Source organism: Trichoderma citrinoviride (genome assembly GCF_003025115.1).
Source record: "Trichoderma citrinoviride strain TUCIM 6016 unplaced genomic scaffold BBK36scaffold_6, whole genome shotgun sequence".
NCBI lineage: Eukaryota > Fungi > Ascomycota > Sordariomycetes > Hypocreales > Hypocreaceae > Trichoderma > Trichoderma citrinoviride.
The window spans coordinates 1,574,140-1,600,355 of NW_020194714.1; the positions used below are offsets into that span (position 1 = coordinate 1,574,140).

Genomic DNA, 26,216 nt, shown 5'->3' on the forward strand with positions numbered 1-26,216 from the left:
AACTACGGCCGGCACCAGGAGCGCCGACCTCACCACATGCCTCCGGCGCCGTACCCTCAGCCCTACGCACACGGCGCCCCCCACGGCACTCCGGCGATGCCCATGCAGTACGGAGCGGGCCAGCCTGCCGCCTATGGAGCGGCCGCGCCCCACGTGCAGCCTCACATGGCACCTCATACCGGCCCTCAGGCGCACGGTGCCCCCCAGGGCCAGCCCATGCATGCCGGCATGCCCGGCGGCCCCATCACGCAGCAAATCTACATCCCTAACGACATGGTCGGCGCCATCATCGGCAAGGGCGGACAAAAGATCAACGAGATACGGCAGATGAGCGGCAGCGTGATTAAGATTAACGAGCCTCAGGACAACAGCAACGAACGGCTAGTGACGATTACGGGAACGGAGGAGTGCAACCGCATGGCGCTCTACATGCTGTACTCTCGACTTGGTGAGACGCAAAACCGATCCACGGGAGCCTAAGCTTCTAACCAGTGTCGAGCGACAGAATCGGAAAAGCACCGAGTGTAACCACTTGCCGCAGCGACGATGGACGAGGCAAGGCGAGGCAAGGCGAGGTGATGGAACCTGGGTTGGGCCTGACGCGATGCGTGAGGCGTGGAAAAGGGGTCAATGGCTATACGATATGGTAGTTACGGATACTCGAATCTGTTTTCTCCTCTTTTGTTCTCTATCTCTCTTATCTCTATTCTTCTGATTTTATTTCGCTTTGTCTCCAGTTCATTTCTTTGGCAGTCTAGAAATGGGAAGTCTCTTACCGTGACAGGGGCGGAATTCGAGGGTGAGCGAGAGAGGGGGGAAGAAGGCTGTCGAGCGTGGGCAGGAGCCCTATGAGATAGTTGGTGATTCTGAGGGTTGGTTCGATGTGATTGATGCTATCAAATCTGGGAGTCTACGAGTTGGTCTTTATAGGAAGACGGGCACATCATTTGCCATGATGGCAAAGCAACGCAAAGAAAAGTACAGATGCACAATAATTCACAATTGTTTCTCTGCCCTTTTCATCACTATCGTACATGGGACATTTTCCTTTCCTTGTAAACATTTCATCCTGTGACAGCTGACAGCTCTAAAGCTTCTCGAAATGGACATGGAACTGCGAATGTGTACGTTAGCATGCGATGCTTCGAATATACAACTTGATGGAACTGCAGGGAAAGGGCAAACTCATCCGTACCAAGCTAACAGATTTACGGCCTGACCTGACGAGATGGATATGCTTGTCAATCACTAATACTCTCAGTCAGTGCAAGTTTCACCCCTAACGGTACGAAAACGATCTTATACAAGGGTGGAAGAAAGAAAAGCCAGAAAAAGGGGCTTACTCACCTTTGCCATCTCCCTTCTGGGCCTCGTGGTCGGCCTTTGAATTCCAGCCCTGCAGCAGGACGGAGATCTTGGCCTTGGGCTCGTCGACGCCGACGTGCCTCACGGGGGCGAACTCGTCCGCGAAGCCGGCGCCGACGAGGCCCGGCGGGTCGGCGCTCGCGATGGCCTTTGCGAATGGTTTGAGGCGATTCTCCAAGTAGTCGTCTTCCGCGCCGAAGCTGGTGAAGATTTCGGTGCAGGGGGCCTCGAGCGGGACAGCAGGGTCGCCGCCGCTATCACCATCGCTGCCCTTGCTGGCCAGGACAAGGAGGGTGTCGATGTCCTTGGTGAAGGAGGTCCTCCAGTCTTCAAAGGAGGGGTTGTGGACGAAGGCGTCGCGGGCGGCCTTGGAGGACCAGCGGGCGACGGAGGTGTATGTCGTGGGGGACTCGACGTGGGCGCCAAAGTAGACGGCGACGATGTCTGGGGCTACGGCGAGGGTCTTGAGGGCGGAGAGGACGAGGGGAGGGGGCGCGGGGGGGTTGTTTTTGATGGTGAAGGTGGAGATTTCGATGAGTTCGGACATTTTTTTTTTTTTTTTTTGGATGGGAAAGGTTTCGATTGCAGTTGAATTTGTTTGTCCTTTGTTTGTTGGTGATGGTGAATGCTGCTGTGGTGGTTTGATGTTGAAGTTGACGTTGAGTTGATGATGAGGGTTTGTCTGGAGAGCTGGCTTCACTTATACGTCGGCGGCCTTGAAAGGAGCCCCGCAACGAATTCGATCGAATCCCTATCAAATAAGGTAGATACCATACCTAGCAAGGGAGACTCGATTATATCACTGAGACATCTACTATATGCAGAATGATGCATACAAGACTTGACGTAGTCAGATAGACCAAGCTGCATCATTCCGATATCATGATGCTGGCAAGTGTAAAGTCAGACTCCTCCCAGTCAAAGTCAATTGGCAGCCGAGGAAGCTGCTGACTTGGCGTGCCTGCCCCAGCTGCAGGCTGTGCTGTGGACGGAGACAAGTACCTACGTACCCTGTACCTTGTACCCTGGCTTACTGGAACCCATGATGGCCTCAAGCTCGGAATTCATTCAGCCCGACTACATCAACTTGGGCATCTTCACCAGTGCGCATTTCCATCAGCGCACTTTGTCACGAACAGAGCATGCAAATATCAAGAAAACGCTCATACACTCTCTCCATTGGCCTCTTACGACGCATTCCGCCTCACCAAAAGGACAACCTTTTGGGTCCATCGATGCAGGGGCTGAGCTCGGTCAAGCTGGCCTCAAGACGGTGAACCTGGAAGCTTCAGACATACAACTCTCTCTCACCTCATTCCCATAGTCTCAGTCTCATCGAACAATAGCCAAAAGAAAAAGCGCCCAGATATCCAAGAACACCAAATGGACCCCCCCTCAGCCTCGCAGCAGACCACCACCACCAACCCCCCCGTCACCCAGATCCGCCTCCTCACCCTCAACTGCTGGGGCCTCGTCTACATCTCGGCCCTCCGGGCGCCGCGCCTCGCGGAAATCGGCCGCCAGCTCGCCCTGCTCGACCCGCCCCCGGACATCGTCTGCCTCCAGGAGTGCTGGGCCCAGGCCGACTTCCGCGCCGTCCGCGAGGCCACCGCCGCCGTCCTGCCCCACGCCAAGTTCTACCACAGCGGCGCCTTTGGCGGCGGCCTGGCCCTGCTGAGCCGCTGGCCCATCGAGGCGAGCTCCATGTTCCGCTACCCGCTCAACGGCCGGCCGACGGCGTTTTGGCGAGGCGATTGGTATGTCGGCAAGGGCGTGGCCTGTGCCAGCGTGAGGTTCGGACCGGGCAGAAACGATGTAATCGAGGTCTTCAACACTCATGTGAGTTTGTTTCCCTTTTCATCTCATCTCCCCTTTCCCCCCCTATTATCACATCACACACATGATACTAAAATCACCACCACAGACGCATGCCCCTTATGAGAGGCCCCCAAACGACACCTATCTCTGCCACCGCACAGCCCAGGCATGGGAAATCTCAAAGCTCCTCCGCGCCGCCTCCCTGACGGGCCGCCTCGTCGTCGCCCTGGGCGACTTCAACATGACGCCCCGGTCGCTCACCCACCGCATCATCACCGCGCGCACTCCCCTCCGCGACACATGGCGCGTCCTCCACCCCGAGAGCTCCCTGGGCACCGCCACCGATCCCGCGGAGAAGGCGAGGGGCCTCCCCGTCCCCACCGCTCACTTCAACCTCACCGTCAACGGGTCGACCAGCGACGGCGTCTACAACACCTGGCGCTGGACAAAGGCCGCCCGCGAGAAGCTCAAGACTGAGCCCTGCCCCGTCGACCCGGACAGCCCGGACCCTCGCGGCAAACGCCTCGACTACGTCTTCGCCTCCACCGGCCCCTTGCCCCCGGATGCCCGCAACCCCGGCGCGCCGCCCCGAGGCTGGGTCGTCCACTCGGCTTCCGTCGAGATGACCCAGCGCCACCCGCAGCTCAACGTCTCCCTGTCCGACCACTTCGCCGCCCTGGCCACCCTCCGATTCCACGAGCTATCGCCATCCTCTCCCAACCCCGTCCTCGACGCCCAGCTCCTCCCACCGCCGGGCGGCAACGACCCCGAAAGCGCCAGCCTCTCCCTCTCCGACTACGACGAGATCCTCGCCATGACGCACGAGTACATGGCCCGCGAGGTCCGCCAGCGCTACTGGCGCGGCGTCCACTTCTACGCCTCCGTCCTCGTCTGGGTCGGCTGCCTCGTCGCCGTGTGGTTCAGCCCCCGCAACTTCGTCGCCTTCATCCTCATGCTCGTTGCGAGCTTGGGCCTCACCACGGGCGTTGTCGACGGCCTGCTTGCCCTGCTCTTCTTCTGGTCCGAGATTCGGGCTCTGCGAGAGTTTGAGTGGGAGGTTCAAACGGCCAGGGCACTTGCTGCGTCAGAGCATACTGCTACCCAGAATTCACATGTCAAAGATGATTAACCGGTGGTCATTATGATTCATCTTATGACCATATTCCAAACTTAATAAACCACATAGACGGTATTAGAAAAGACAAGCGCAAGGGATTGGATACCAAGTTAACGCGATACGCTATTGCAGTCACAAGATGACAAGCAAAGGGCAATTGTAAAATATACCAGTTAACTCTGTTGTATCAACTAATCCTGTTGTGTGATACTCTCTCGTGGGTATTTTATGCGCTGGTCAAACATCATCTCCTTCTTTTCCCCTCCTCATCAAGTTTCGTGTTCTGTCAAGGGATCTAGGCTTCCCACTCCCCAAACTGAGCCATCAATATGCCCTCTTCCTCACGCTATGCCACGCGTAGCCCATGAAGGCGCTCTGCTTTCTCACCTCCATGGCCGTACCCTTCATGTTCTCGTCTCGTAGAACGATGTCTCGTGGTCGCTTGGGTACTCTTCGCCCGTATTCCCTCATGAATCTCTTCAGGAGCTCCTTCTCTTCCTCTGCGAATACAGTCATCGAGTCAATCTCCAAGTCTCTGCTGCGAAGAGCGCCAGAGTCATATGGAACGTTGATGAGCCGAATCGCGACGTTCTGTACGCACGGCCTAAACTCTCGCAAAATCCACCGCACCTCTTCGTCCGTCAGCCCAGGCTTTTCCGTCGCCGAGTCGATTCGCTCATCAAGAGGCTCGGATTCGTCAAAATAGTGGGTGTCCTCAAGGCTATTGATGCGTGGGACAAAGGGTGGCGCCGTGTTCTGGAGATTGTCCCACGGCACGCTTCTGAAGAATCGATGCGCTTTGATGTCCTCGGCGTCGTCAGGGAACACGTATCGGCCATAGATATCCATAGGCATCTCTTGCCCTGGTTGGCTTTGGTCAAGCATTTGGTATCGTTTGGAGCAGAGACGGACTTCCTTGTCCTGGATCAAGCGGTAGATCAGGTCTTTGCATTTGTCGCTGACCAAAGGTCTGACAGGGAAGCGAAACCTCTCTTTATGGGCCTTCGCAGAGAGTCAGCTCTGATCATTAACAACAAGTCTTCATCAACGGCGGGCACTCACCAGAATATTTTGTTTCGTAGGCTTTCTGCCTTCGTCCGAAAGGAATGGGGTGTGTCCGTAAAGACACTCGTACAGAATGATGCCGATGCTCTACTAGTCGCATCTACCGTCGTAGTAGGTCTGATAGTTTTGTGCTTGAATCACTTCGGGAGCCATGTACTGGCTTGTGCCAACGACAGAGTTGGCTCTCGTGCGGTTGCTACACGTATTCCTCCATCCCAGGACAACAGCCAGATCCTGTCCAGTTCCAAAGTTGTGCTCGTCGTGTCGCCCGAGATCAGCCGTCAGAGCCTGAGCTTTCTCGACCCGCGCTTGAACGCTTTTTCCGTCCTCTTGATCTTTTTCGTCTCCTTTCGCATCGACATTGAGTTTTTGCAAGAGCGAATATCGGTGGTAATTGTAATACGAGGCGTCATGAGGCCACTGTCCGTCAAACGCAAGCCCAAAGTCGGAAATCTTGAGATGGCCCGAGCTGGATATAAGGAAGTTGTCAGGCTTGATATCACGGTGGATGAATCCAAGACGATGGGCTTCCTCGACGGCCAGTATCATCTCAGCAATGTAAAAGCACGCCACGGCCTCATGCAGGATGTTTTCTCGGATCAGCAAACCCAAAAAATCGCCTCCAGGCATGTACTCCATGACAAGATAGAGGTTTGACATGTCTTCGAAGCTCGCAATCAGTGGCACCACCCTGTGGGAAAGGAGATGAAGAAATTAGTTGATCTTTTTTCGCATGGAAGCATCAAATAGGCTGGCGTGCTTACCAATTGGATCCTTCACAAGAAACGAGAAAATCCCTCTCGGCTCGCAGGTGGCCCTCCTGGCTGCTTCGAAGCATGTCTGATTTCCGTATGACTTTCATGGCATACACTTGCTTCGTAAAAGTATATGGCGACTCTGACTTTTCGCGTACCAGCCTGACAACTCCAAAGCTGCCCTTTCCTAGTATCTTCAAGGGCTCATACCTGGACGCAAAGGGGCTTGGGTTTTGCCGTTTGGCCTGAATCGTGCATTTGGCCTTTAAAGATCGTATGTCCCTCAAGCGAGAGGTCTCGGAGTGATAGAACGTGCTGTAGTTGATACCACTGTTTCCGGAAGCCAAGTTTTGGGAGTTGAAAAGCCCATCTTTGAACTGCTGGTGTGCAAATTGTTGGCATCGGATGGAGCGACGCTGCAACTCGCTGCAGAGCTCGTTGAAGTGGGTTTCGAGAAAGATCTTGGCAGCAGCCGCTCTCTCAACTGTAACGATGGTTGGCTTCGGTCTGTCCGCCGCTGTCTCTTCGATGGTTCCCAGCGCTGCCCCTTCGGGGCTGGATCTGGTCCAGCGACTGCGGCGGCTTAATCTTCTCCTTGGGCTCCCTTTGGCTGAGCGTGAGCCAGATAAGCGAGAGTCGATTGATGTTTTCCCTGTCAGGTTGTCCTCTGGGCTTGCCAGTCTACTGCTGTGGGTGGATGACCAGATATCATCCTGATCGCTCGAATCATCAGACTCGAGAACGCCAACAAGATCCTGGAACGAGCTATGCTGCTGTAAAGGAGAGTCGGAAACCACAACAGTGGAATTTGGTGAAGCCTTGAGGTCATTGGGCAGCAGCTTTCTCATGAATCCTTTTGTTGTTGGGAGTCCTCTTGGTTTCCGCAGCACCGTGGCATCGTTGCCTGAGCCGCCGGTGGCCGGATTTTTCCCCTTGTGCAGAGATCGAAGACTTTCGCTGGGAGACCAGTCGAGAGTGGCAGAGCCTTGCGAGCCTGGCAACTGTCAGCCGCGTGTGCAATCTGCGGATCAGCGGATATTCAGGAATGGACTTACCATGGTCGTTTCTTCCCTTGACCCCAATCACCTTGCGAAGTTTCTCAGCCCACTGTTTCGAATGTTTCCGATGAAGTTTCAAGATGTCAGATCCCGAAAGACCCTCCCCTCCGTTGAACGGAAACTGAAAAGGAAGGGTACGAGATTCATTTTGTCCATTCGAGGTTGGATCGGGTAATGGATCGTTTCGTCTCGCATTGAGATGCTGAGGCAGCATCCTGGTATGGGATTGCGGAAGAGCAGATGTGACGGCCGCACAGTTCAGGAGGCGGATCGAAAGAAGGGGGTGATCGTGAAGATAGAAATGATGTTTGCTTGTAGTATATTATTGAGTGATTAATGAATGAATGACGGCGGTGCGAGTTTGGGGAAAACAGATGATGAAGACGAGACGAAAGAGATGGAGGAGGATCAGGGCAGAGCAGCAGATGGTGAGACTATTCACGGGAGGAGGCATGGCTTGTGGAAGGTGTGCTCCTTCCAGGTTCACACAAACGCCATCGCCTTTTGCGAGGTAAGAACAGCCCATTGGTAACAACCATCAGAATAGGCAATACCCAGTAGGTACTGTCAAGGGCCTTATATGCGAGAAGGCAAGTCAGCACTGACAGGAGGTGAACCAGTATGCAAAGGGCCAAGCAGCGAATTGCGGCTCACACGAGGTCTGAACAGCCGTATGGGAGTCATTCTCAATGCTTGGTCGGTCACAAGTTCATGCGTTTACGAGGCTCTAGGTCGAGTTGAAGGAAAGATTCAGTCTTTCAAATGGAAACATCTTCTGGTCCCATGCTATAGACGTCTAAATCGTCATCCCACGCCCTTGACCACCTTGATTTTCATCAACAGCTGCGAATTTTTACATATAGCAGAAGTATGCTCAGCCCGAACAGTTCCGATTCCTCACCTTTACCAATCCCAAATGCCCAGTATGGCATGTCAAATCCGAATGCCGCACGGCACCGTATGCCACGACTTAGGCTTGAATAAGATCAGGCTCCTCGTGAAAACGTTGCGGCGCGTAAAGAAAACAGAATACAAAGAAAAGAAATCAACCTAAACCATGCCCGACTTTCCACGTGGTCGAGAGAATGCGAGCAAATAATTAAGACACGCAACCGTGGAAGTCATCCAACGCCAGTCCCAAGTTTAATAAGACACTGTGCTTCATTTGATCTCGAGCAGCTTAACATCGAAGGTCAATGTGCTGTTGGCGGGGATGCCAGGCAGGCTCTTGGAGCCGTAGGCCAGGTGGGCGGGAATCGTCAGGCGACGCTCGCCACCGATGGCCATGCCCACAATGCCAATGTCCCAGCCCTTGATGACCTGGCCCTTGCCAATCTTGAAGGAGAAAGGCTTGCCCTTCTTGTTGGCTGTTGTTCATATCGCATTAGCTTCTGCGTCCACAGAGGGTTACGGAAAGTTGGGGAGCTTACCATCAAACTGCTGTCCGTTCTGGAGCTTGCCAATGTAGCGGACACCAACGGTGTCGCCGTTCTTGACAGTGCGGCCCTTGCCGATAGTGCGGTCGTCAATCGTCACGCCCTGGACGTTCTTAACTCCGAGAGAGGGCTTGGCCGCCTTCTTGGCCTTCTCAGCTGAGCCGGTAGGACCCTGCTCCAAGTTCTTGGCGAACTGGACCTTCTTGGCGTCCTTCTTGGTCTCCTCCTTCTCCTTCTCCTCAGCGGCCACAGCCTCGCCCTTGTTGTTCTTGAGCTTCTTCTGCTGCTTCTTGGAAAGCTTGGAATCAGCAGACTTGGCCATGAGATCATCAAGACCCTCGGCCTCGGCAGCAGAGCGCTTGTTCTTGCCCTTCTTGTTGTCGGTGGCCACCAGCTGGGGAGCCTCCTCCTCGTCAGTCTCGATTTCGGTGACACGGGGGTCCGCAATATCATCAAGGTCGTCGCTCTCCTCCTCGCTGTCATCCTCGCCCATGGCATACTCCAGCTCATCGGGAGACAGGTCATAGTCATCCTCGCCATCCTCATCGTCCTCCTCATCATCATCCATGATGTAGTTGCCGGTCAGGTAAACAGTGTGTGTTCCCGAGACGCAGAAGAAGACCTTCTCGCCTTGGTTGACAGTGATGTCGAGAGGCTGCTGGTAGTTCTGGAGTGGGTGTCAGTAAGATTTTGCTCAAATGAGTTTCGCTCTACAGAGAAAGATTGCTTACCCTCTCAGTGTCGAGAGTGCAGAGAACAAAGTTCTCGAGATCGCCGCCCTCCTCCTCGTCGAAGTCGTCCTCGTCATCCTCATCGTCCTCCTCCTCCTCAACTTCCTGCTCAACGGCCTTGCCCTTGCCCTTGCCCTTGCCCTTGGCGTTCTCTTTCTTGCCCTTCTTGGGCTTGACGCCGTTGGCCTCGGCATCCTCCATGTCCTCATCTTCTGAGCCCTCGCCGTTGGTGGCCTCGAGAAGCTGCTTGATGGCAGCAGCCTGCTTCTGCTTCTTAGCCTTGGCGGGGTCGCTGGGGCCGCCGTTGGCCTCGTCATCCTCGTCGTCAGAGTTGCCGAGAAGGGCTCTCATGTACTCTTCATCGAGGTCATTCTCATCATCGTTGCCATCCTGGTCAGGGAAGGCGCGCTTGATCAGGCGCAGAGTTGAGCGAGGGACTGAAGGGGTGGGCTTAGAGTCATCAAGCTCGGGCTCCTCAGTAGGGTCGAGAGCGGCCATGGTGATGCGGAACTGCACGAGGGAAGTTGGTGGTTAGCGTCAATTGTACGAACCAAAGTCTCAACCATCGCCAGGTGCTGGAGATCCGAGCTGGGACACCAGTAGTAGGAATGCCAGATGAGCCCGTTCGAATCCAGGCAGCATGGCTTGAGCGGCGACAGATAATAGACATGTAAGTCTTCTGGGACAGAAGGAATGTCGAAACTTACAGAGGCAGGAAACTCCAAGTTGGCCGGGATCAGCACCTCTCCAGGCGGGACCTCGAGGCCATAGACGGGACCGGGAACAGCAGCCATTGCAACAGATGTGTTAGATGACGGTAATGACTTTAGTAAGTAGAATCACAAGAAGAGAAGAGAAAGAAGTCGCGAAGAGAATGCGGTTCTGCTCGTCCCGAGTTGTTCAAGGAAATCGCGTCGTGAAGAAGGAAAAAAAAGAGGCGAGGCGAGAGAAGCTCAAGAGAAAAATCTTGGTCTTTTTTTTTTTTTCTTCCTTCCGCCGTCAAACCATCCAGCGGAGTCCCCACTTGCCGGTGTTGGCCAATCGGGATGGTTTGATAAGACGCTTATCGCGCGGTGGATGTCGCTGGCTAAGCAACCGACCCCGCCGAAGCGGAGCCAGTGATGCATGGTAGTGGACCTCGGCCGTTGAGCCGCCTTTCACCGCCTGCAGATTTTGGAGCAGAGGCAAGATGCTTTACGGTGATGTTGAAGAGTTTGATAGAATGAATTTTTCGTTGATGGCGACATCAGTCACTTACCTTACGATAAGATAGCCTCAAAGGGCATAGATACCAACCTAAGTAGGTAGCAAAAAATCTTGGATTCTGGTACTCGTACTACGAAGTGGGAAGTCGATGCTACAAAGCACCTACAGTCCTTCTCTTATATACAAGTCGATGCCATTCAACTCAACCAAGTCTACCCGACAATCAGACTCAACTTGTTCATCAACCCCTGATTGTATCCTCTCTCAACCTTACGACTTCCCGCCAGAAATAGAAAAAATGACATGCAATGAGACATGCAGACTCACTCAGGAACCGTCGTCAGTTGATTGGCTGAAATGCCATCTGTCTTTTGTCAGTTTTCTTCTTTTCTTCCAATCCGACTCTGGCGTCCCGGCTCAGAGGCCCCACAATCTCCGCGCCGTCTGTCTGAATGTAAGGATTCAATCCGGACGCAGATTGGAGATTGGCTTAAAGCGTTTGCAGATTGAGCTCGGAACGTTGCATTAGCCGCAGCCTCTAATTTAAAGCACAGTCTTGTACACTTTGTTCCTAGAAGGAAGAAGAGAAAGGTCTGGATTGTTGTTACGGAGTACTTATCTACCACTAATACTCCGTACTTGGTCTATGTACAGATGCACTTCTTCAGTCATCATTCGTAACTCGATCAGACTGGCGAGTGAGTTGTAAGTCCCTTGATGAAGTTCTTATAATATTTACTGGATAACTCTCAGTGCCGGATCTGGAAGCCACAGCATCCGATTATGTGACAGTACCTTATTATCATTACCTTAGTTGCCAAGGTTGCTTTCCCGTCATCCTAAGCCATTCATTACCTACTGGTGGTAAAAGTCTATCCCAACTCCATGCTTCCTCGCTCGGGCTCCCAAGACAAAACAACGCTCAACGCTCTCAAGCAATGTCCTCCACAGTCACAGACTTGGCCCTCTGCCTCAGCGCCTTCTTGCTAACGGCATACTCCAAATCGGCCGTCCAAAAGTGCGCAATCTCCGCCTGCGCGCAGGGAATCGCGCCATACAAGGGCGCCACCATGGGCACCAGCAGATAGTCGACAAAGTTCTTCCTCAGCGAGCGATGCGAGAAGCACATGCCGTCCGCCAGCCCGGCCTGGACCATGTCCCTCTCGCGGCTGCGGACGCAAACCCGGTGGTAGCTCTCGTAGAGGAAGATGTAGACGGCCATCTCCATGAAGCCCATGGTGCGAAGAACGTTGCAGGCCGAAAAGATCCAGGCCAGGTCGTTGGGATCTTCTCCGCCGTCGGTGACCCATGTGTACAGAGAAGAGGCGACGACTAGGATCAGCATCTGGAGAGGCAGGAAATGCGCTTCAAACAGGCGGTGGCCCATGTAGAAGATGTTTTCCCAGTGAGGCTCCTTGAGCGTATCCCTCGTAATGTCAGAAAAGACACCGTTCTCAGCCGGCACCTCCGCGGTATGCTCTAGCTGAGACTCGGGGAAGTACGCATCTAGATTGTCTCCGCGACATGTGCGGTGCAGAGGACGAAACGCTCTAGCGGTGTACTTTCTGTCCTTCCACATGGAGACCGCCTTGCGCAACGCAAATCCCGAGTCCAGAGCTCCCCACATGTGTCGGAGAGCCTGACTGTAGCGAGCCTTGATGTCGAGATACGCGCCTCGGAAGCCGCCCTTGCCGCCTCCGGTGACGTTGGTCTGGCTCACCGGGCTGAGGACGGTGCGGCAGGTGAGGTGGCCGTTGAGGGCGAAGAAGCACTTGATGAACATGTGAAGGTCCTCGCCAATGGCATCCGAGTCGCAGTCCCAGCCGCCGACGCGGTCGACGAGGACCAGCGGCAGCGAGTACACCGACGTAGGGGGAGCGATGACGGAGCCTTTGTACAGGCCAGACATGCCGGCCGCGCACCAGAGGACGTCGGCGACGCGGACAAGAGCAGTGACGTTGTGGGCGTTGCGGTCGAAGATGATGGGGGCGGCATACAGAGTGGTGGCAGCCATGTCGGGATGGATTGTGTGCATGTTGGAGATTTGCGCAAAGTATCGCGACGAGAGGTGGCTGTCGGCTATATACAAGTAACAAAGACAGAAGTCAGCTCCGTAGCTACATCTTGTACACGGACAACATACCGTCAATGCCCGTGACAATGACATTCTTGCGCACCGACATGGGATACTTGGAGCTCAGTTTGCGCGCGGCCCAGGCCATGTTGCTGCCCTTGCCGGCCGCCTCGCCGGGAATGTCGCCGGGATGCAGCGTGTAGTCAATGGATCGAAACCTCTTGAGGAACTGCTGGATCAGGCTCAGCGCCTTTGACTCGCCTCCCACCTCGCGCAGCTCCATGCCAAGGTAGACCTGGATTCGGCCGTAATGACCTCGATTAGCATTGCTTCCACGCGCATGCCATCATGTTACGCAACCACTGCACGAGCGATGCGATAGGGGGAACAGTATCAGGGCGGTTTGGTTTATCTGGTTCAGAAACTCAGAGTAGACGACGTACATCGTAGCAGCTCTGGGCCTGGGGATGCGAGGCCAAGACGTCCAAAGTCTCACGGAGGGTGTCCGCCTCCTCTTTGTAGTTGGGGATGACAATGGCGTGGATAATGGGGCTCTCGGGCACAGCCTTGCCGTCGATGTAGAATTCGGGCTGCGAGTCGCTCAGCTCCGTGTCCGTCGACGAGACGCCGTTGCCGATGCTCGACGCCAGCGTCTCCGAGCTGGCCACGGACGACGACGAACTGTAGCGGCGAAGCCCGGCGCCCTTGTACTCCTCAACGGCTCTGCTCTGCGATCCGCGCCTCAGGGCCTGCGTGATGCTCCAGATGGACCAGCATGCTCGGATGGGAAACATGGCGACCAGGAAGTGAATCAGGAGGCAGTAGTAGGCAAAGACGAAGGTCCAGATGCCGGCCCCGACCGTGGTGGTTTTCGACGAGTACGTCTCGCCCTCGACGCTTGTTCCCTCGACCTTGAATCCGTGTCGCTCTACCGTCGATTCTCGCGATATCACCCAGTAGCAGAGGCCGATGAGGACCAGCATGCTCAAACCGGTCGCGCACCGGGAGCACCAAGTGAGGAACCCCATCATTTCAGTGGAAGCTGGCTAGAGGAGGTCCAGCCACGATGTGAGGGCTTCCAAGCAGCAACACTCGACCAAAAAGTAGTCGTAGACACGCTCAGACGACAATGTCAAGATAACAGAAGAGAAACAAGTGATGAAAACGAAAGAAAGTCTGAGGAGAAGAGAACCGAAGGCATTGGAGAGACGAGAGCGGGACCCAAGGGAAGCTCAAGCAAGGACTAGACGCTGACTGACACCTTGAAGCAGCTCCATGGACAGAAGCTTGGATCTTTGGCGCAAGGAATAGGTTCCACACACGTATCGAGGCCTCTCTTTGCTTGTGTTATCATGGGATACATGGCGGATGGGTCCTCGCGAGAGGAGTGGAAAGGGGGATAAGGGATGTCGTTTCTTGTACAGTACCAGCCGAGGGTACAAGGAGCATCTCTTCAGGAGATATACCATGCACAGCCTTGTTCAGACAGTATATAGATAGCTACCTTACTGTCGAGTAGTACTCATAAGAGATGGTGATAAGCCAGATAGCTTCTGTTCTTGCTGCCACGATGAGTTGCTAGCGGGTAGACCAGCGTAGCACGTCGAAGAAGCCAAGTGCGGCTTTGCGAACACGCGTATGCGAGCGACGAATGGATTCGTTGACGGCTCGAGGACCCCGGACCCTCTTGGTCTGCGCTCATGATCCCAGCAATGCCCGTTTTGTACTGGTTTGGCCATGCACTTACACCATGTGCCCAGTGCTTTGCAGCGGTCGACGAAGTCTCTATGTAATACCCCCCCCTTGGGACGACGGAGGTGTTGTGGTGGAGGTGAGTTGCGTAATACCCACCTACTTGTACCCTCTAATCCATAGTATGAACATTGTTGAATTGTAAAGCAAGTCATGATCTCGAATAATGAGTATGAGAACAAGCCGGCAGCTGGTCGATCAAACACAGGGCGTGGGGATGATATCCGCAGTCCTTCTCCATCAAATATTGGATACAGTCTGTTCTCCTACCAAGCGGTCAGACAAACCACAGTACCAACGACATGCAATAACATGCTACCTCGCAGAAACACCCACACTCATGCAATCTCCCAGGTACCTCCATATCTAAACACCAGCCTCAAACCCCCATTTGCCCATCTCAATCGCACATGTTGGAGATCTTGTTATGCCATGAGCTCCGCATTTCATCTCGGCTGAGCATCCAGTATCCAGTTCTCAAACAGCTCAAAAGAAGCGTACCAGTCGCAAAGCCTCCTGGGCCAACCCAATCGCCACACGGATTGGCATGTGAACCCCAGTGGACGAGATAGAAACGCCTCGAGCTTCGGTTTTTGGGGGTCGTTGTGTTAGTGCTGGGTTAGCACGAGGCGGGCAGAGCTAACGGTTGAACCCATGAGCTTCTTTTCGATGACCCCTGTTGGCCGCTAAGGGATCGGCGCCTGGCAATGCTCCTATGAGGGCCCGTCTTTTGCGCATGCATGTCCAGGACCCCGGAGAGGGAAGAAAGGGATGTTGAGATGCCTGCCACGGGAGTGACAAAGAGGGGAGGAGCCTTGATAAGAAGCAGAGGCGCGTGATGAGCATTTCTTTACAAGTACACATAGGCAAGAAACAGAGTATGACATGTCTCCTCGTAGTCAAAAAAAAGTGATCAGAAGCGGCTTCAGGTACTGCGTAAGATTGAAATACGTGCCCCGTATCCATGCCGTTGGATCTTACGGAGTGCAGGCTGCTAATAGTAGTAGTATGGTTCTGAGCATCATCATTATGCGGGATGCCACTCGAGAGCACTGCCGAAGAGATACGCGTAATACCTTATACGCAGGGAGGGTTCACCTTGCATGGGTTTGAAGTTACATGCTGCTCGTTAATACTAGTACTCGAAAACTCGCAAATGCATCTACTACATACGGCCACCCTATTTTTCCAGGACTAGCGGTCTCTTAATCATCTACAGTACTGGAAGATCGACAAACGCCAAGTGTTGATGCATGGGCTGAAGTTTCTGATTATCATTGACCAACCCTGAGGAGGCATCCAAGGGGCTAAAGCAGCCTCTCCCGAGTCGGTCCTCATGCTGGCGTGCATTGTATCTGGTAAAGTACAGCGACAATTACTAGTAGCCAGGGAATCACGCGAGCATACTCTTTCAGAGAAATCGTGACGGGTAAGTAAAGATATAATACGAGATGCTGAATATGATGCCCACGCCAGAGAACAGCAATGCATCTTCACATAAGCTCCTTGTCCTCTCTCAGCATGTAAAGGACTGAGTGCTGATTTACTGTAGATACAGGGTCCCCGCCTTGCCGTGTGCCTTATCAAACCTATTTCGGTTTAGCTCAAATTCAGCTGGCTGCCCAATCACAGCATGCGATAAGAGCCAGCCGCCCCACCCTCTTTTTTTCTCGCCCACTTAATCTTTCACAGTCGGTTTTGCGGCCTCACGAGCGCAGAATCATACAGACATTGAAGAATTGCGAGATCTGCCAGGTCTCTCAGCTCTGCCAGGTCAACACGATGGGGCTGCTCGCTGAATCACGGACGTAAGGCATTGGAAGGAACAAGAATCCGGTTGGCTCAGTCGCAGGCACTAATCTCGTCAACGCAGGCGCCGGCGAATCCAAAACGATCCCAACAACACAAAATGGACGCGCGACACCACCACGTTTGGCCAGAAGATGCTGCGGTCGCAAGGCTGGGAGCCTGGCCAGTTCCTCGGCGCCAAGGACGCGGCGCACTCCGAGTTCCACACCGCCGCCAATGCGTCGTACATCCGGGTGTCGCTCAAGGATGACATGAAGGGCCTCGGGTTCACCAAGTCGAAAGAGGACGAAGTGACGGGCCTCGACGTCTTTTCAGATCTGCTTAGTCGCCTCAACGGAAAGTCCGAGGCGGAAGTGGAAGAGAAGAGGCAGGCCAGGCTGGAGGTCAAGATGCACCAGTATGTGGAGAACAAATGGGGCCCCATGCGATTTGTTCGCGGAGGCTTGCTGGTCGGCGATGCGATGCAGGAGAATGGCGACTCGAAAGACAGCTCATCAGACAGCTCTTCATCGGAGGATGAAAAGATACCCACGGCTGCTGACGAGACGAAGAAGGACAAGTCCAAGAAGAGAAAGGCTGCAGCTCTGAAGGACGAGGATGAGATGTCTGTGGATGACGAGGAGGACGACAAGAAGAAGAAGAAACAGCGAAAGGAGGAGCGGAGGGCTAAGAAGCTGGCCAAGGCTGAGTCAAGTCAGTCCAGCGACTCAGAAAAGGCCAGAAAGAAGGAGAAGAAGAAGGAGAAGAAGGAAAAGAAGAAGTCCAAGAAGGACAAAGCTCTGATCGAGAAGGAGGCCAGCGAGGGTGTCACGGAATCAGACGATGTGCCGAATACCTCATCACCAAACAGCGCTTCCGAAAAGATAAAGAAGTCCAAGAAGGAGAAGAAGGAAAAGAAAGAAAAGAAGGAGAAAAGGGACAAGAAGGAGAAAAAAGAGAAGAAGAGCAAGGACAAGACCGACGCAGTCCCTCCAGTCTCATCTACCGCAAACTCACGCTCCGGAACGGCCACTCCCGTCACCACCGGCACATCAACACCCACGGCCAGAGGCGCCTTCATCACGCCAAGGTCCCGATTTATCGCGCAGAAGAAGGCTGCGTTCATGGATGCCCAAGCGTTAAATCAGGTATGTTTTGGTCTCTTTCGCCTCTCTCACAAGCATCCTTGCTGATCGACATGCTAGATTTTCATGGTGAAGGCGTAATGCATAGCGGTCCTAAGCGCGGCGTTGCTAGACAGAAAGGGTTTGCGGTTTTACAATTTTCCTCGTCTGGCTTAAATGGCTTTGAATCGAAGTTTATACTGGACTTGGACGATAGAAGGTTTGCTGATTTTTAGCAGAGAGGGCAATTTTGGCGTTGTACGAGCAGGAAATGCATTTATTTGACTTTGAAGTATACCTGATTCTGATGGTCACTGGCAAGTCACGGCGGTCATGAGGATGGAACCGACATGTAAGACTCGGGAGCTGGGCATTCTCAGATGGCGCAGTTGTTGATACAAATTACCTACCTACCTAGGTAGTATCTTGTGGCCTTCATGCGACATTTGTCAAGGCAAAAATGCAGCACTAAACTGCGAATGTAGATAGTCAGCTACAATTTGAGCCATTGAATTACACCAGTCAATTGTTCCGTGACCTTTACAAGAACGTCTGAAGCATGCCAATTCCTCCCTGTTCAAATGCTGCAATATTACAACCAACGCCCATTCGGGGCTGATTGGAAGTACCCATGTACCTCGACAAGGTGGTGGCCATTCCGCGCTAAACCAAGCTCACTCACCGCCTACTATCTCAAGCCCCCCAGGAAACCAATCCGCCGGCAGAAAACAATAATTTTCCTCGCCCGCAATATCGAAACCACCAAAACTTTTGCGACGGAAGAATCCAGCGAAATATACCAACCCACGATCCCCTCCTCGTCCTCCTTCGCCACCTCTCGATCGACATCAAACAGCAAATTGAAATATTGTATTCCATAAACTTTCCCCATTCGATCGTTATAACCACATATTGAAAGTCGAAAAATCACAAGCAAACAAAACTACCACCCAACATGTCAGGCTCATCGCCTGAATTCCTCCGCTTCACCGGGCACCGGTCCTTCGCCCGCCGCCTCACCATCGCGACCCTCACCGGCCGCCCCATCCACATCTCCAAGATCCGCAGCTCCTCGCCGACGAACCCCGGCCTCGCCCCCCACGAGGTGTCCTTCCTGCGCCTCCTCGAGGCCGTCACCAACGGCTCCTCGATGCAAATCTCCTACAGCGGCACCACCATCTCGTACCATCCGGGCCTCATCACCGGCACAATCGCCGGCCTCGGCGCCGCCGGCGACGGCGACGTCATCGAGCACTCCATCCCCGTCACCTGCACCCGCGGCATCACCTACTTCCTCCTCCCGCTCTGCCTCCTCGCGCCCTTCTCAAAGGCCCACATGAACGTCCGCTTCTCCGGCCCCGGCGTCATCACCTCCGCCACCGAGGCCGGCGACGTATCCGTCGACACCTTCCGCACCGCCATCCTCCCGCTCTTCGGCCTCTTCGGCATCCCGCCCGCCCGCATCGAGCTGCGCGTCCTGCAGCGCTCCTGCGCCGGGCCCGGCGGCAAGGGCGGCGGCGGCATCGTCGAGCTGCGCTTCGCCAGCCAGGTCCGCCTGCCCAAGACGCTGCATCTGCATCGCAGCCCCGGCCGCGTCAAGAGGATACGAGGCGTGGCCTACTGCACGGGCGTCTCGGCCTCCAACAACGCCCGCATGATCCACGCCGCCCGAGAGATCCTCAACCCCTTCGTCACCGACATCCACATCGCGGCGCAGTACGACCAGGCGCCATTGGTGCCCACGGGCGACAAGGCAGGCAGCAAGAGAAGGCTGGGCATAGGCTACGGCCTGAGCCTTGTGGCAGAGTCCAATGCCGTCGGCGTGCTGTACTCGGCAGACGTCGTCGTGCTGCCGTCGGGTGGGGAGGTTCCGGAAGATATTGGAAAGAGATGCGCCTATCAGCTGCTGGAAACCATCGCCAAGGGAGGCTGCGTGACCCCCGTCTCGGCAGGCACCGTGCTCACTCTGATGGCCATGGGCTCCGAGGACGTCGGCCGGTTGCGGATTGGCAGAGATATCCTTGGCACCGAGGAGATTGTTCAACTGGCAAGAGATCTCAAGACATTTGGCGCAAGCAGCTGGGGCCTGAGAGACGTTGAAGATGATGATAGCGGCGACATCATAGTCTCTGTCAAGGGCACGGGCGTCGGCAATGTAGGAAGGAAAGTCGCCTAAACGACAAAAGGCATGGGTGTGGTGGGGAGGAGGGTTCTGTCCTTGTTTTCCTTTTTGGCGAAATCACAGCGGAGTAAAAGGGTCTGCGAGGTTCGTTTGTGCTTGGAAATAAAAGTTGGACTGCGGCTTTGAATGTAATAGATACAATATATACCGGCACATGCTTATATTCTAGCCGTTAGGAGGAGGAGCCAGTGTGCTCTGGAGAGTCGCTCCTCGGCGTCGTCCCTGCATGCTCGCCATGGTGGCCCTATACCCGATCGATTGTAGAGACAACGCAGTCGAGCCCCCCGTGTTCATTGCAGCGTTCCTCATCGTGTGGATTATGTGATATTCGCTGAGAACAGCGTTGCCGGAACTCATAATGTCGGACAAGTGCGTTCTCGGCGGCTCGTCACCAGAGTCTCCGGCGGCCAATCCGGATTGCTCGTTACGCTCTTCCGGTCCCTCCCCGTCTCCCGGTCTACCAATCTGCTGCAGCTCAATTTCGTCCGTCTCGTTAATCATCAGGCCCGGCACGTGCCGAGAAACTCCGCGTTCCTCCGCGTCCAAGTCCTCTGGCGAACGAGGAGCGATAGGCTCCAGAACCATCTCAGATATAAGCGGCCGGAACGTCTTGAGAGCGACACGTAGGCTCTCCCGTTGGTTGTGTATCGTAAGCATCAGACACTGGATGAATAGGATGAACAGGTCTGCCATTAAGTAATACAGCCTAAAGCCGGCGGGCAGTTGGCCGATGAAGTCGATAATCATTCCTCCATGTTGGTATCCTCGGTGGTATTCGGGGCCGGTGGGCAGCGAGCCAAAAAGATGCAATGCCATGCACAGCAGGTTCGGCACCACTATCAGAATGACGTGAAGCTGGGTAGCCGGCATCAAGAGGGCAAAGGATTCGTCCTTTGGGGTGAGATACATGTACTGGGGCGCGGCCCGCAAGAAGAATCGAAATATGGAACATCTGCGATCGAACAAACGATACCAGTGTCAGCCCATGTCTTTCACAACGGGGGTAGGGGAGGGGGGGATTTGTCCGTGCGTCAACGCACTCCATATAGTACAAGGAGCTCAGCTCAGCAAAGAAGACGAGGTCGAGCGTCTTGAGCAGGTGTGTGAGAAAGGCGAGCTTCTTGGCCAGCCCCGGATTCTGCTTCTTCTTGCTCCTCCTCCTCCTGCGCTGCCGGCCGTTGCTGGACCTCGAGCGCTGCCGCGACTCGGGACGATGACGAGATTCGGCATCTGCCTCCGCGTCGTCGGCGTCGGCATTGGCAGCGGCGCCAGGTGGTGAGAGCCGGTCGGGGATCCGCGCCGAGGAGGTGGACGCGGCATCATGGTTCATAGTCGCCTGTCACCAGTCCGGCTCGGCAGAGGGGCTTGCTCTGCATTGAGGCAGGCTCAGGACGGCTCGAGGCTCTTGTTCGTGATCCGCCGCAGTGGTTCGTGATGGTTTGAACTTTGGGACAGGTAAAGGAAAGGCAACGGGTGATATAGACACGGCTGGCGGGACGGCCAGGCCCATTGAGCAGCTCGCTGGTGGCGTCCTGGTCTGGTATTCGCTGCCTGTTCCTGGTGGCTTTAACTGCATCCGTCCTCGTTCGTCAGTGTTCTCCATCCAAATCCTCAGGCTCAGGATCAACACTAATTCCGCCCGACAGCTCTCGGGGCTCTCGGTACGTACTCCACTGTGCCGGGTGGATCCTTCCCCCGCAATTCACCACTGGGCTTGCCCCACGGCGCTCCACAGCAGCCGGTACAACGACAACGCCAATGGAAGCTTACAAGGCTTTGTACTTCCTCTTACTGCTGGACTTACAGGGAACTGGATGATACGTCACTGTGTGATGACGCCGTGGCATGAGGCGCCACTGGCGAGGAAGGAAGCAGCGGAACGAGATTAGGTGAGAGAGAGAGGGAAGGTGAGTCGATACGTTGGTACAATAACAGCCGAAGGATTGAGATTGACTGATTGACTGAATGCTGACGACAGCAGATATCCTCATGTTAATACAAGCTTTCTGTGTCCGGGAGATGGAAGAAGGACTTTGGATATCCGAAAACTCGAAGTCTGTGCCTGTCCCAAGACGTACTGTAACCACCCATAATTGGATAGTCAAGGTCTCATGCGCATTTGTAAACGACATCGAACCATTAGACACGGCTTATCCAATCGCGTCATCCCTCTCCCCAATCCTCACCGCGGCGATGACTGTAATTCCGGGTGCAACTGCAATGTTGGCCCGGCTCGACACTATCAGGGCCCTATTTAGCGCCGATCGAGAACTCGCAGCCACAGGCCGGTAGAATGGCATGTCCATCGAGACTTGGGCGGCGTGCGAACTGGGTGTGGCGAGACGATATGGTCATTGGCCGGCGTCATTGGCTATCAGGCAGATGGTCCGAAAGCTTGTCCTGGATGGCTGCCGGCTTTCCTCTTTCCAGGTGTCTCGGTTCGTGGGCAACTGCAGCTGCAGTACATAAAGGAGCTTCCCCTCCAGGTCCCTTCCCTTTCCCCTCTCTCGTCTGTCTTCAGTTGACCATCGTTAATTATTGCAGTTCATCAGGATTCATCAACAACTCAAGCCACATCTATTCTCCACCAACCAATTGACATCCGTCTTCCGCAGTCACCATGAACAACCCCGAGCAGAACCAGAACCCACCATCCCAGGGAACTCGCCGTCGCGTATGTCTCCTATCGTTCACCAGCGTCCCTTGCTTTCAATTCCAGTACAAGTGCTGACGATACCATCTGCTTTTGGTGTAGAGTTCCGGCCTCATGCCCGCCTTTGCGAGTCTCCATGAACATCGCCAGAACGCCAACGATACCGCCAGACGTCAGAGCATGTCCGACCAGCAATCCAAACCAGGCGTATTCGGCCAAATGTTTCACAAGTAAGTTCATTCTTTGCGTCTCAATTTGCCATGTACAATGTCCATCTAACAACATCGTCATCAATGCAGTACTTTCGGAAGATACTCCAAATAATTTGGCAACACATGTATACCTATGATGACGTCGTGACGACGGAAGAGCTGCCCTCACAACTACCTACCCTAAGGATATCGCACGGATTGAAGCTTCAGCAAGGCCGTGGAGTTGGACTGGAAACAGAATGAGCTCAGTGCAAATACAATACCAGGCTACGCAGTATTCAAGTCTCGCTCGCCAGCCAGTGATGCCAGTGATTGCTGTACCGTATTGTACCGTATATCACGGAGTCTGACAATGCAAGTTCTCTCGAGAATGGTGCGCAGACTGATAGATCTCATACACAAAGAAGGAAGAGCAAGATGTAAAGGCGTGTCTCAGGCACAGTCCAATGCCAGTCTGTCCATTGAGTACAGGCACAGGACCTGAATCCTCAGCTAATTTGAGGAAGTTATATCTGTTAGTGTCGAATTTGTGGTCTGCTTGAGGATATAAAATGTCATCGACCTACCTTGAGCAAGCGATGGGATTAGTCTCGAATCACTACCCAAGGATATGCTGGGAACGATTCCCTCCAATAAAGACTCGGGAGTCTCGAAGTGAAGGGTCGAGGATCGCCAGAGATAAGTATCATGTACCTTATCGAACCAAGCGGGTGCTTATCGATAACGCCGTGGTGGGGTGTCAATCCACCAACCGGCATGGCAATCGCATCAATCTTGAACTTTTTAGCATCCGATCCCAGAAAAAAAGTTCCCAACGCTCAAACGGGCGAGTGCGGAAGGCACTGCGCTTTACTGATTGATTCTTCAAACTATGTCATGCCGACCGTTCATCTTTCGCGACCTCAGGTGTCGAAACGACATCATCTGCCGCTCATGTTTGGCCGCTCGCGCAAAGCAGCCGGCGCAAGCATGGCGGCCCGCGTCCTACAGCACACAAGCCTCTCAAAGCGCGAGTAAAGCAAGGCCACGACCTCAGCCTCGATCCCAACCCCGGCCAAACACAGACATCACGCGTCAGCCTTCGAAAGAAGAGTTAGCTCGGTACTTGGAAGGCCTCAAAAGTCTTCAGACTCCAGACAAGGCCAAGACGAACGCCGACGAATTTTCTGTCCGATTCTTCGAGCAAGGCGATCGAGACAGAAGAGAGTTGTCGAACGAACAAGCATTTGGAGAGTCCATTGGTGGAATCGACGCCTCCGAACTACGGGATAACCTCTTCAACCTACGGTCAAAGCTCGGCAGCCAAGATGACAGGGACGCCTTCAGAGAGGTTCTGAGCCAGATTGGCGAAGGCTGGGGCAAGGTCAACTCTGCGGAAGATGTCGAAAAGGTTATAGCAAAGATGGAAGACTACGCACGGTCGATCGATGTCGAATTAAAACAAGCAAGTGCCGATCTACCCAAAGGAGTGCTGGAACAGCTCATCGGAGATGTGCCAGATCTGTCGTTGGAAGGGGATAGCTCCTCTGACCAGCCTCAAGACTCGATCCCGCAAGTGCGCATAGATATTGACGAGAAGGCACACCGACGCCGGAAGCTTATGAAGTTCAACTCCGTCATCAGCCGCTTCGTGCTCGCAGAGAAGGCGTCGGGCACGAAGGCAAAGGGTGTGCAGTCTCTCTACAAAGCATATCATTCGACAAGGCGGGCCCTGGCCCAAAATTGGAGTGATGTTCCCCCGGCAGTGTGGGAGGTACTCTGGAGAGCTTTCTCGAGCGAAAGGGACGACGTCAACGAGATGTCACGCATCGCCCTGCTCGCCAGGGACATGAGCAATGCCGGGGTTACGCTTCGCCCTGCTCAGCAAGTCCTAGCCATCGAGGCGGTCTTCGTTGAGGGGTGGGAGTCCAAGGCAATCGACAACTGGAAGCGATGCGTAGGCACGCTCGGCGCGGAAACTTCGGAGGTTTTTCAGGCCTTTTGGGAGCTCGGCGCGAGAATGTACTGCCGTGTCGGCGATCTTGAGCAAGCAGAGCGAGCCATGAATAAGCTCCTGAGCCGCAACATGAGTCCGCGCATCCTGATCCCACTCATTCGAACAAGCTGCGAACAAGGGACGGAGGAGGGCCGGCAGAAAGCCTGGGCTACCTACCGCCAGATGAGGGAGCTTCTGGGCAAGGACATGACCCTCACCGACTACGACCAGGTGATTTCGTATTTCCTGACTGCCAATTACATGGAGAATGCCCTGTACGCCTTCGTCGACATGATGAGCGAGGGGCGCATCGACCTGGCCAGGCAAAGATTCCTGCCGTCGGTTGTTGCCAACAAGTTCTTCCTGGGCAAGTGGCTGAAGCGACTGATTGGCGCTGGGGACCTGAACGGCGCTTTCAGCGTCGTCAAATTCATGCGAGAAAAGGGTGTGGAGGCGGCGCCGATACACCTGAACGGCCTTATTGGAGCATGGCAGCGGTCGGGCGGCGCCGACGACCTCGAAAAGGCCGACGCCCTCGGCTGGGAGCTGATCGAGTCGAGACTCAAGTTCGTGGCCCGCCGAAAGTCCAGCGGCGGCGAGAGCCCCGATGACGGCTCTACGCCCTCGACACAGAGCAGCAGCAGCAGCAGCCCGACGGATCCGCCGCGGGCTACCAGTGAGACGTTCTGGCTCCTTGCCGAGAACTACCGCCAGCGAGGTCTTCACGGCCGCCTGCAGGAGCTGTGGGACGCCTTCCGCGCGGCAGAGATCAGCCCCGACGCCTTCATGATGAACCAGCTCATCGAATCTCTCATCCAAGAAGGACAACCGCAAGAGGCAGTGGCCCTCTATCACTCCCTCGTGGAGGGCAGCAGGGTCGTCCCCGACCCGTACACATTCAGCGCGCTCTGGAAGACCCTGGGCGTGAACCGCTACCAGATCCGCGACACGGAAACCCTCGCAAAGGAAACCGAGGCCACGCGCGCCATGTTCAAGGAAACCGTCAAGCACAAGGACGTCTTCCTCCAGTCCGACGCCGGCGGCGGCAGCATCGACGGGCAGCTCGCCCGCAAGATGCTGCACACCTTCCGCCGCCTCCGCGACAACGCGGGCCTCCTCGTCGCCGTGACCGCCCTGAAGGAGGTGTTCGGGTTCCTGCCGCCCGAGACGCTCGTCCTGGAAATGGTCATGGGCACGACGAAGCTGGCCTGGGACACGCCCTCGCAGCGCCGCCGGCTGACGGTGGCCAAGACCAGGATCGACCGGGAGCTGCTCGCGTGGGCGGGCTTCGACCCGGCGAAGCTCGAGGGCGAGGGGAGGCGCGGGGAGGCGCTGTACGCGCTTCTGCAGAAGAGGTTCTGGCCCGAGGGGGGCAGCGAGGCGGAGAAGAGGAGGGTGTTTGTCGAGGTGGCGAGGCAGATGGGGGTGTATGAGCTGGGGGCGGGGGGGGGCAAGACAATAGGTGCATGTGTTGTGAATTTTCATGGAATGAATAGATTGTATACTAGAGATATGACGCCAAATGATTTGGATGGGATGGAATCAATGTTCAAAGGAACAGGGGAGAGGCTCGAATTCACTGGGATCCGGTTTCACCAGTAGCTGAAAATTGTATCATAGCACAACTGCAAGGGCATCTCTGCGCTCATCTCACATAGAAAGAAACCTACTCTTTAGCTCTATATTGCTTCCTTCTAATAATAAGGAAGAGAGGCAGAAGAAGGGGGAGACAACGAAGAAAACCCATTTTGCCAGTCCATTAAACCGACTACACAGAGCCCTCTCCCTCTCCTAACCATCCCAAACTCCAACGCTATGCAATAGAAAATAAAAAGAAAAGGGGAAGAACAGCCCCCTCTCTCCCTCATGTCCCTCCTCTAAGGCGACTAACGACGATGGCCCGTC

The 26,216-nt window shown here is 54.7% G+C and overlaps 12 protein-coding genes across 12 annotated transcripts in view; 6 read left to right on the forward strand and 6 right to left on the reverse strand.

Moving 5' to 3' along the window:
• Positions 1–480, forward strand: part of BBK36DRAFT_1159066 (eukaryotic type KH-domain (KH-domain type I)) — a gene marked incomplete at both ends in the record, with an annotated part of 1,646 nt that extends 1,166 nt beyond the window's left edge. Inside the window, one exon of the mRNA XM_024894163.1 lies at positions 19–480. Coding sequence (XP_024750446.1) covers positions 19–480 — 462 coding nt within the window. The remainder of the gene's footprint in view (positions 1–18) is intronic.
• A 607-nt stretch (positions 481–1,087) lies between these two features.
• Positions 1,088–1,912, reverse strand: BBK36DRAFT_1159067 (hypothetical protein; the record flags this gene model as incomplete). Its single annotated transcript, XM_024894164.1, has 3 exons — positions 1,088–1,114; positions 1,196–1,248; positions 1,348–1,912. 3 exons carry the CDS (start codon positions 1,910–1,912, stop codon positions 1,088–1,090), a joined length of 645 nt encoding a protein of 214 aa, XP_024750447.1.
• Positions 1,913–2,748: 836 nt separating this feature from the next.
• Positions 2,749–4,312, forward strand: BBK36DRAFT_1118271 (DNase I-like protein; the record flags this gene model as incomplete). The annotated part of the gene is made up of 2 exons (XM_024890457.1): positions 2,749–3,204; positions 3,290–4,312. The coding sequence occupies 2 exons, from the start codon at positions 2,749–2,751 to the stop codon at positions 4,310–4,312; spliced, it is 1,479 nt and encodes a 492-aa protein (XP_024750448.1).
• Positions 4,313–4,624: 312 nt separating this feature from the next.
• Positions 4,625–6,968, reverse strand: BBK36DRAFT_1168631 (kinase-like protein; the record flags this gene model as incomplete). The annotated part of the gene is made up of 4 exons (XM_024895203.1): positions 4,625–5,302; positions 5,363–5,391; positions 5,470–6,056; positions 6,130–6,968. The coding sequence occupies 4 exons, from the start codon at positions 6,966–6,968 to the stop codon at positions 4,625–4,627; spliced, it is 2,133 nt and encodes a 710-aa protein (XP_024750449.1).
• A 1,263-nt stretch (positions 6,969–8,231) lies between these two features.
• Positions 8,232–10,282, reverse strand: BBK36DRAFT_1135283 (hypothetical protein). The gene is made up of 4 exons (XM_024892586.1): positions 10,053–10,282; positions 9,346–9,855; positions 8,609–9,281; positions 8,232–8,545 (listed from the first exon to the last, which is right to left on the reverse strand). The coding sequence occupies exons 1-4, from the start codon at positions 10,137–10,139 to the stop codon at positions 8,340–8,342; spliced, it is 1,476 nt and encodes a 491-aa protein (XP_024750450.1). The 5' UTR covers positions 10,140–10,282; the 3' UTR covers positions 8,232–8,339.
• Positions 10,283–10,344: 62 nt separating this feature from the next.
• BBK36DRAFT_1118248 (hypothetical protein) lies at positions 10,345–10,509 on the reverse strand (the record flags this gene model as incomplete). The annotated part of the gene is made up of 1 exon (XM_024890454.1): positions 10,345–10,509. A coding segment is annotated over one exon (165 nt), but the record flags the coding sequence as incomplete, so codon positions are not given.
• Positions 10,510–11,482: 973 nt separating this feature from the next.
• BBK36DRAFT_1140884 (hypothetical protein) lies at positions 11,483–13,656 on the reverse strand (the record flags this gene model as incomplete). Its single annotated transcript, XM_024893410.1, has 3 exons — positions 11,483–12,630; positions 12,695–12,920; positions 13,069–13,656. 3 exons carry the CDS (start codon positions 13,654–13,656, stop codon positions 11,483–11,485), a joined length of 1,962 nt encoding a protein of 653 aa, XP_024750452.1.
• Positions 13,657–16,159: 2,503 nt separating this feature from the next.
• On the forward strand, positions 16,160–17,391 carry BBK36DRAFT_1199699 (hypothetical protein; the record flags this gene model as incomplete). The annotated part of the gene is made up of 3 exons (XM_024897097.1): positions 16,160–16,185; positions 16,251–17,313; positions 17,371–17,391. 3 exons carry the CDS (start codon positions 16,160–16,162, stop codon positions 17,389–17,391), a joined length of 1,110 nt encoding a protein of 369 aa, XP_024750453.1.
• An 853-nt stretch (positions 17,392–18,244) lies between these two features.
• BBK36DRAFT_1168635 (18S rRNA biogenesis protein) lies at positions 18,245–19,465 on the forward strand (the record flags this gene model as incomplete). Its single annotated transcript, XM_024895204.1, has 1 exon — positions 18,245–19,465. One exon carries the CDS (start codon positions 18,245–18,247, stop codon positions 19,463–19,465), a length of 1,221 nt encoding a protein of 406 aa, XP_024750454.1.
• A 204-nt stretch (positions 19,466–19,669) lies between these two features.
• On the reverse strand, positions 19,670–20,801 carry BBK36DRAFT_1080718 (DUF1746-domain-containing protein; the record flags this gene model as incomplete). The annotated part of the gene is made up of 2 exons (XM_024888912.1): positions 19,670–20,423; positions 20,512–20,801. Coding segments are annotated over 2 exons (1,044 nt in total), but the record flags the coding sequence as incomplete, so codon positions are not given.
• Positions 20,802–22,091: 1,290 nt separating this feature from the next.
• Positions 22,092–22,358, forward strand: BBK36DRAFT_1118043 (hypothetical protein; the record flags this gene model as incomplete). Its single annotated transcript, XM_024890427.1, has 2 exons — positions 22,092–22,145; positions 22,227–22,358. The coding sequence occupies 2 exons, from the start codon at positions 22,092–22,094 to the stop codon at positions 22,356–22,358; spliced, it is 186 nt and encodes a 61-aa protein (XP_024750456.1).
• Positions 22,359–23,207: 849 nt separating this feature from the next.
• BBK36DRAFT_1140888 (hypothetical protein) lies at positions 23,208–25,837 on the forward strand (the record flags this gene model as incomplete). The annotated part of the gene is made up of 2 exons (XM_024893411.1): positions 23,208–25,736; positions 25,820–25,837. The coding sequence occupies 2 exons, from the start codon at positions 23,208–23,210 to the stop codon at positions 25,835–25,837; spliced, it is 2,547 nt and encodes an 848-aa protein (XP_024750457.1).
• Positions 25,838–26,216: the final 379 nt, after the last annotated feature.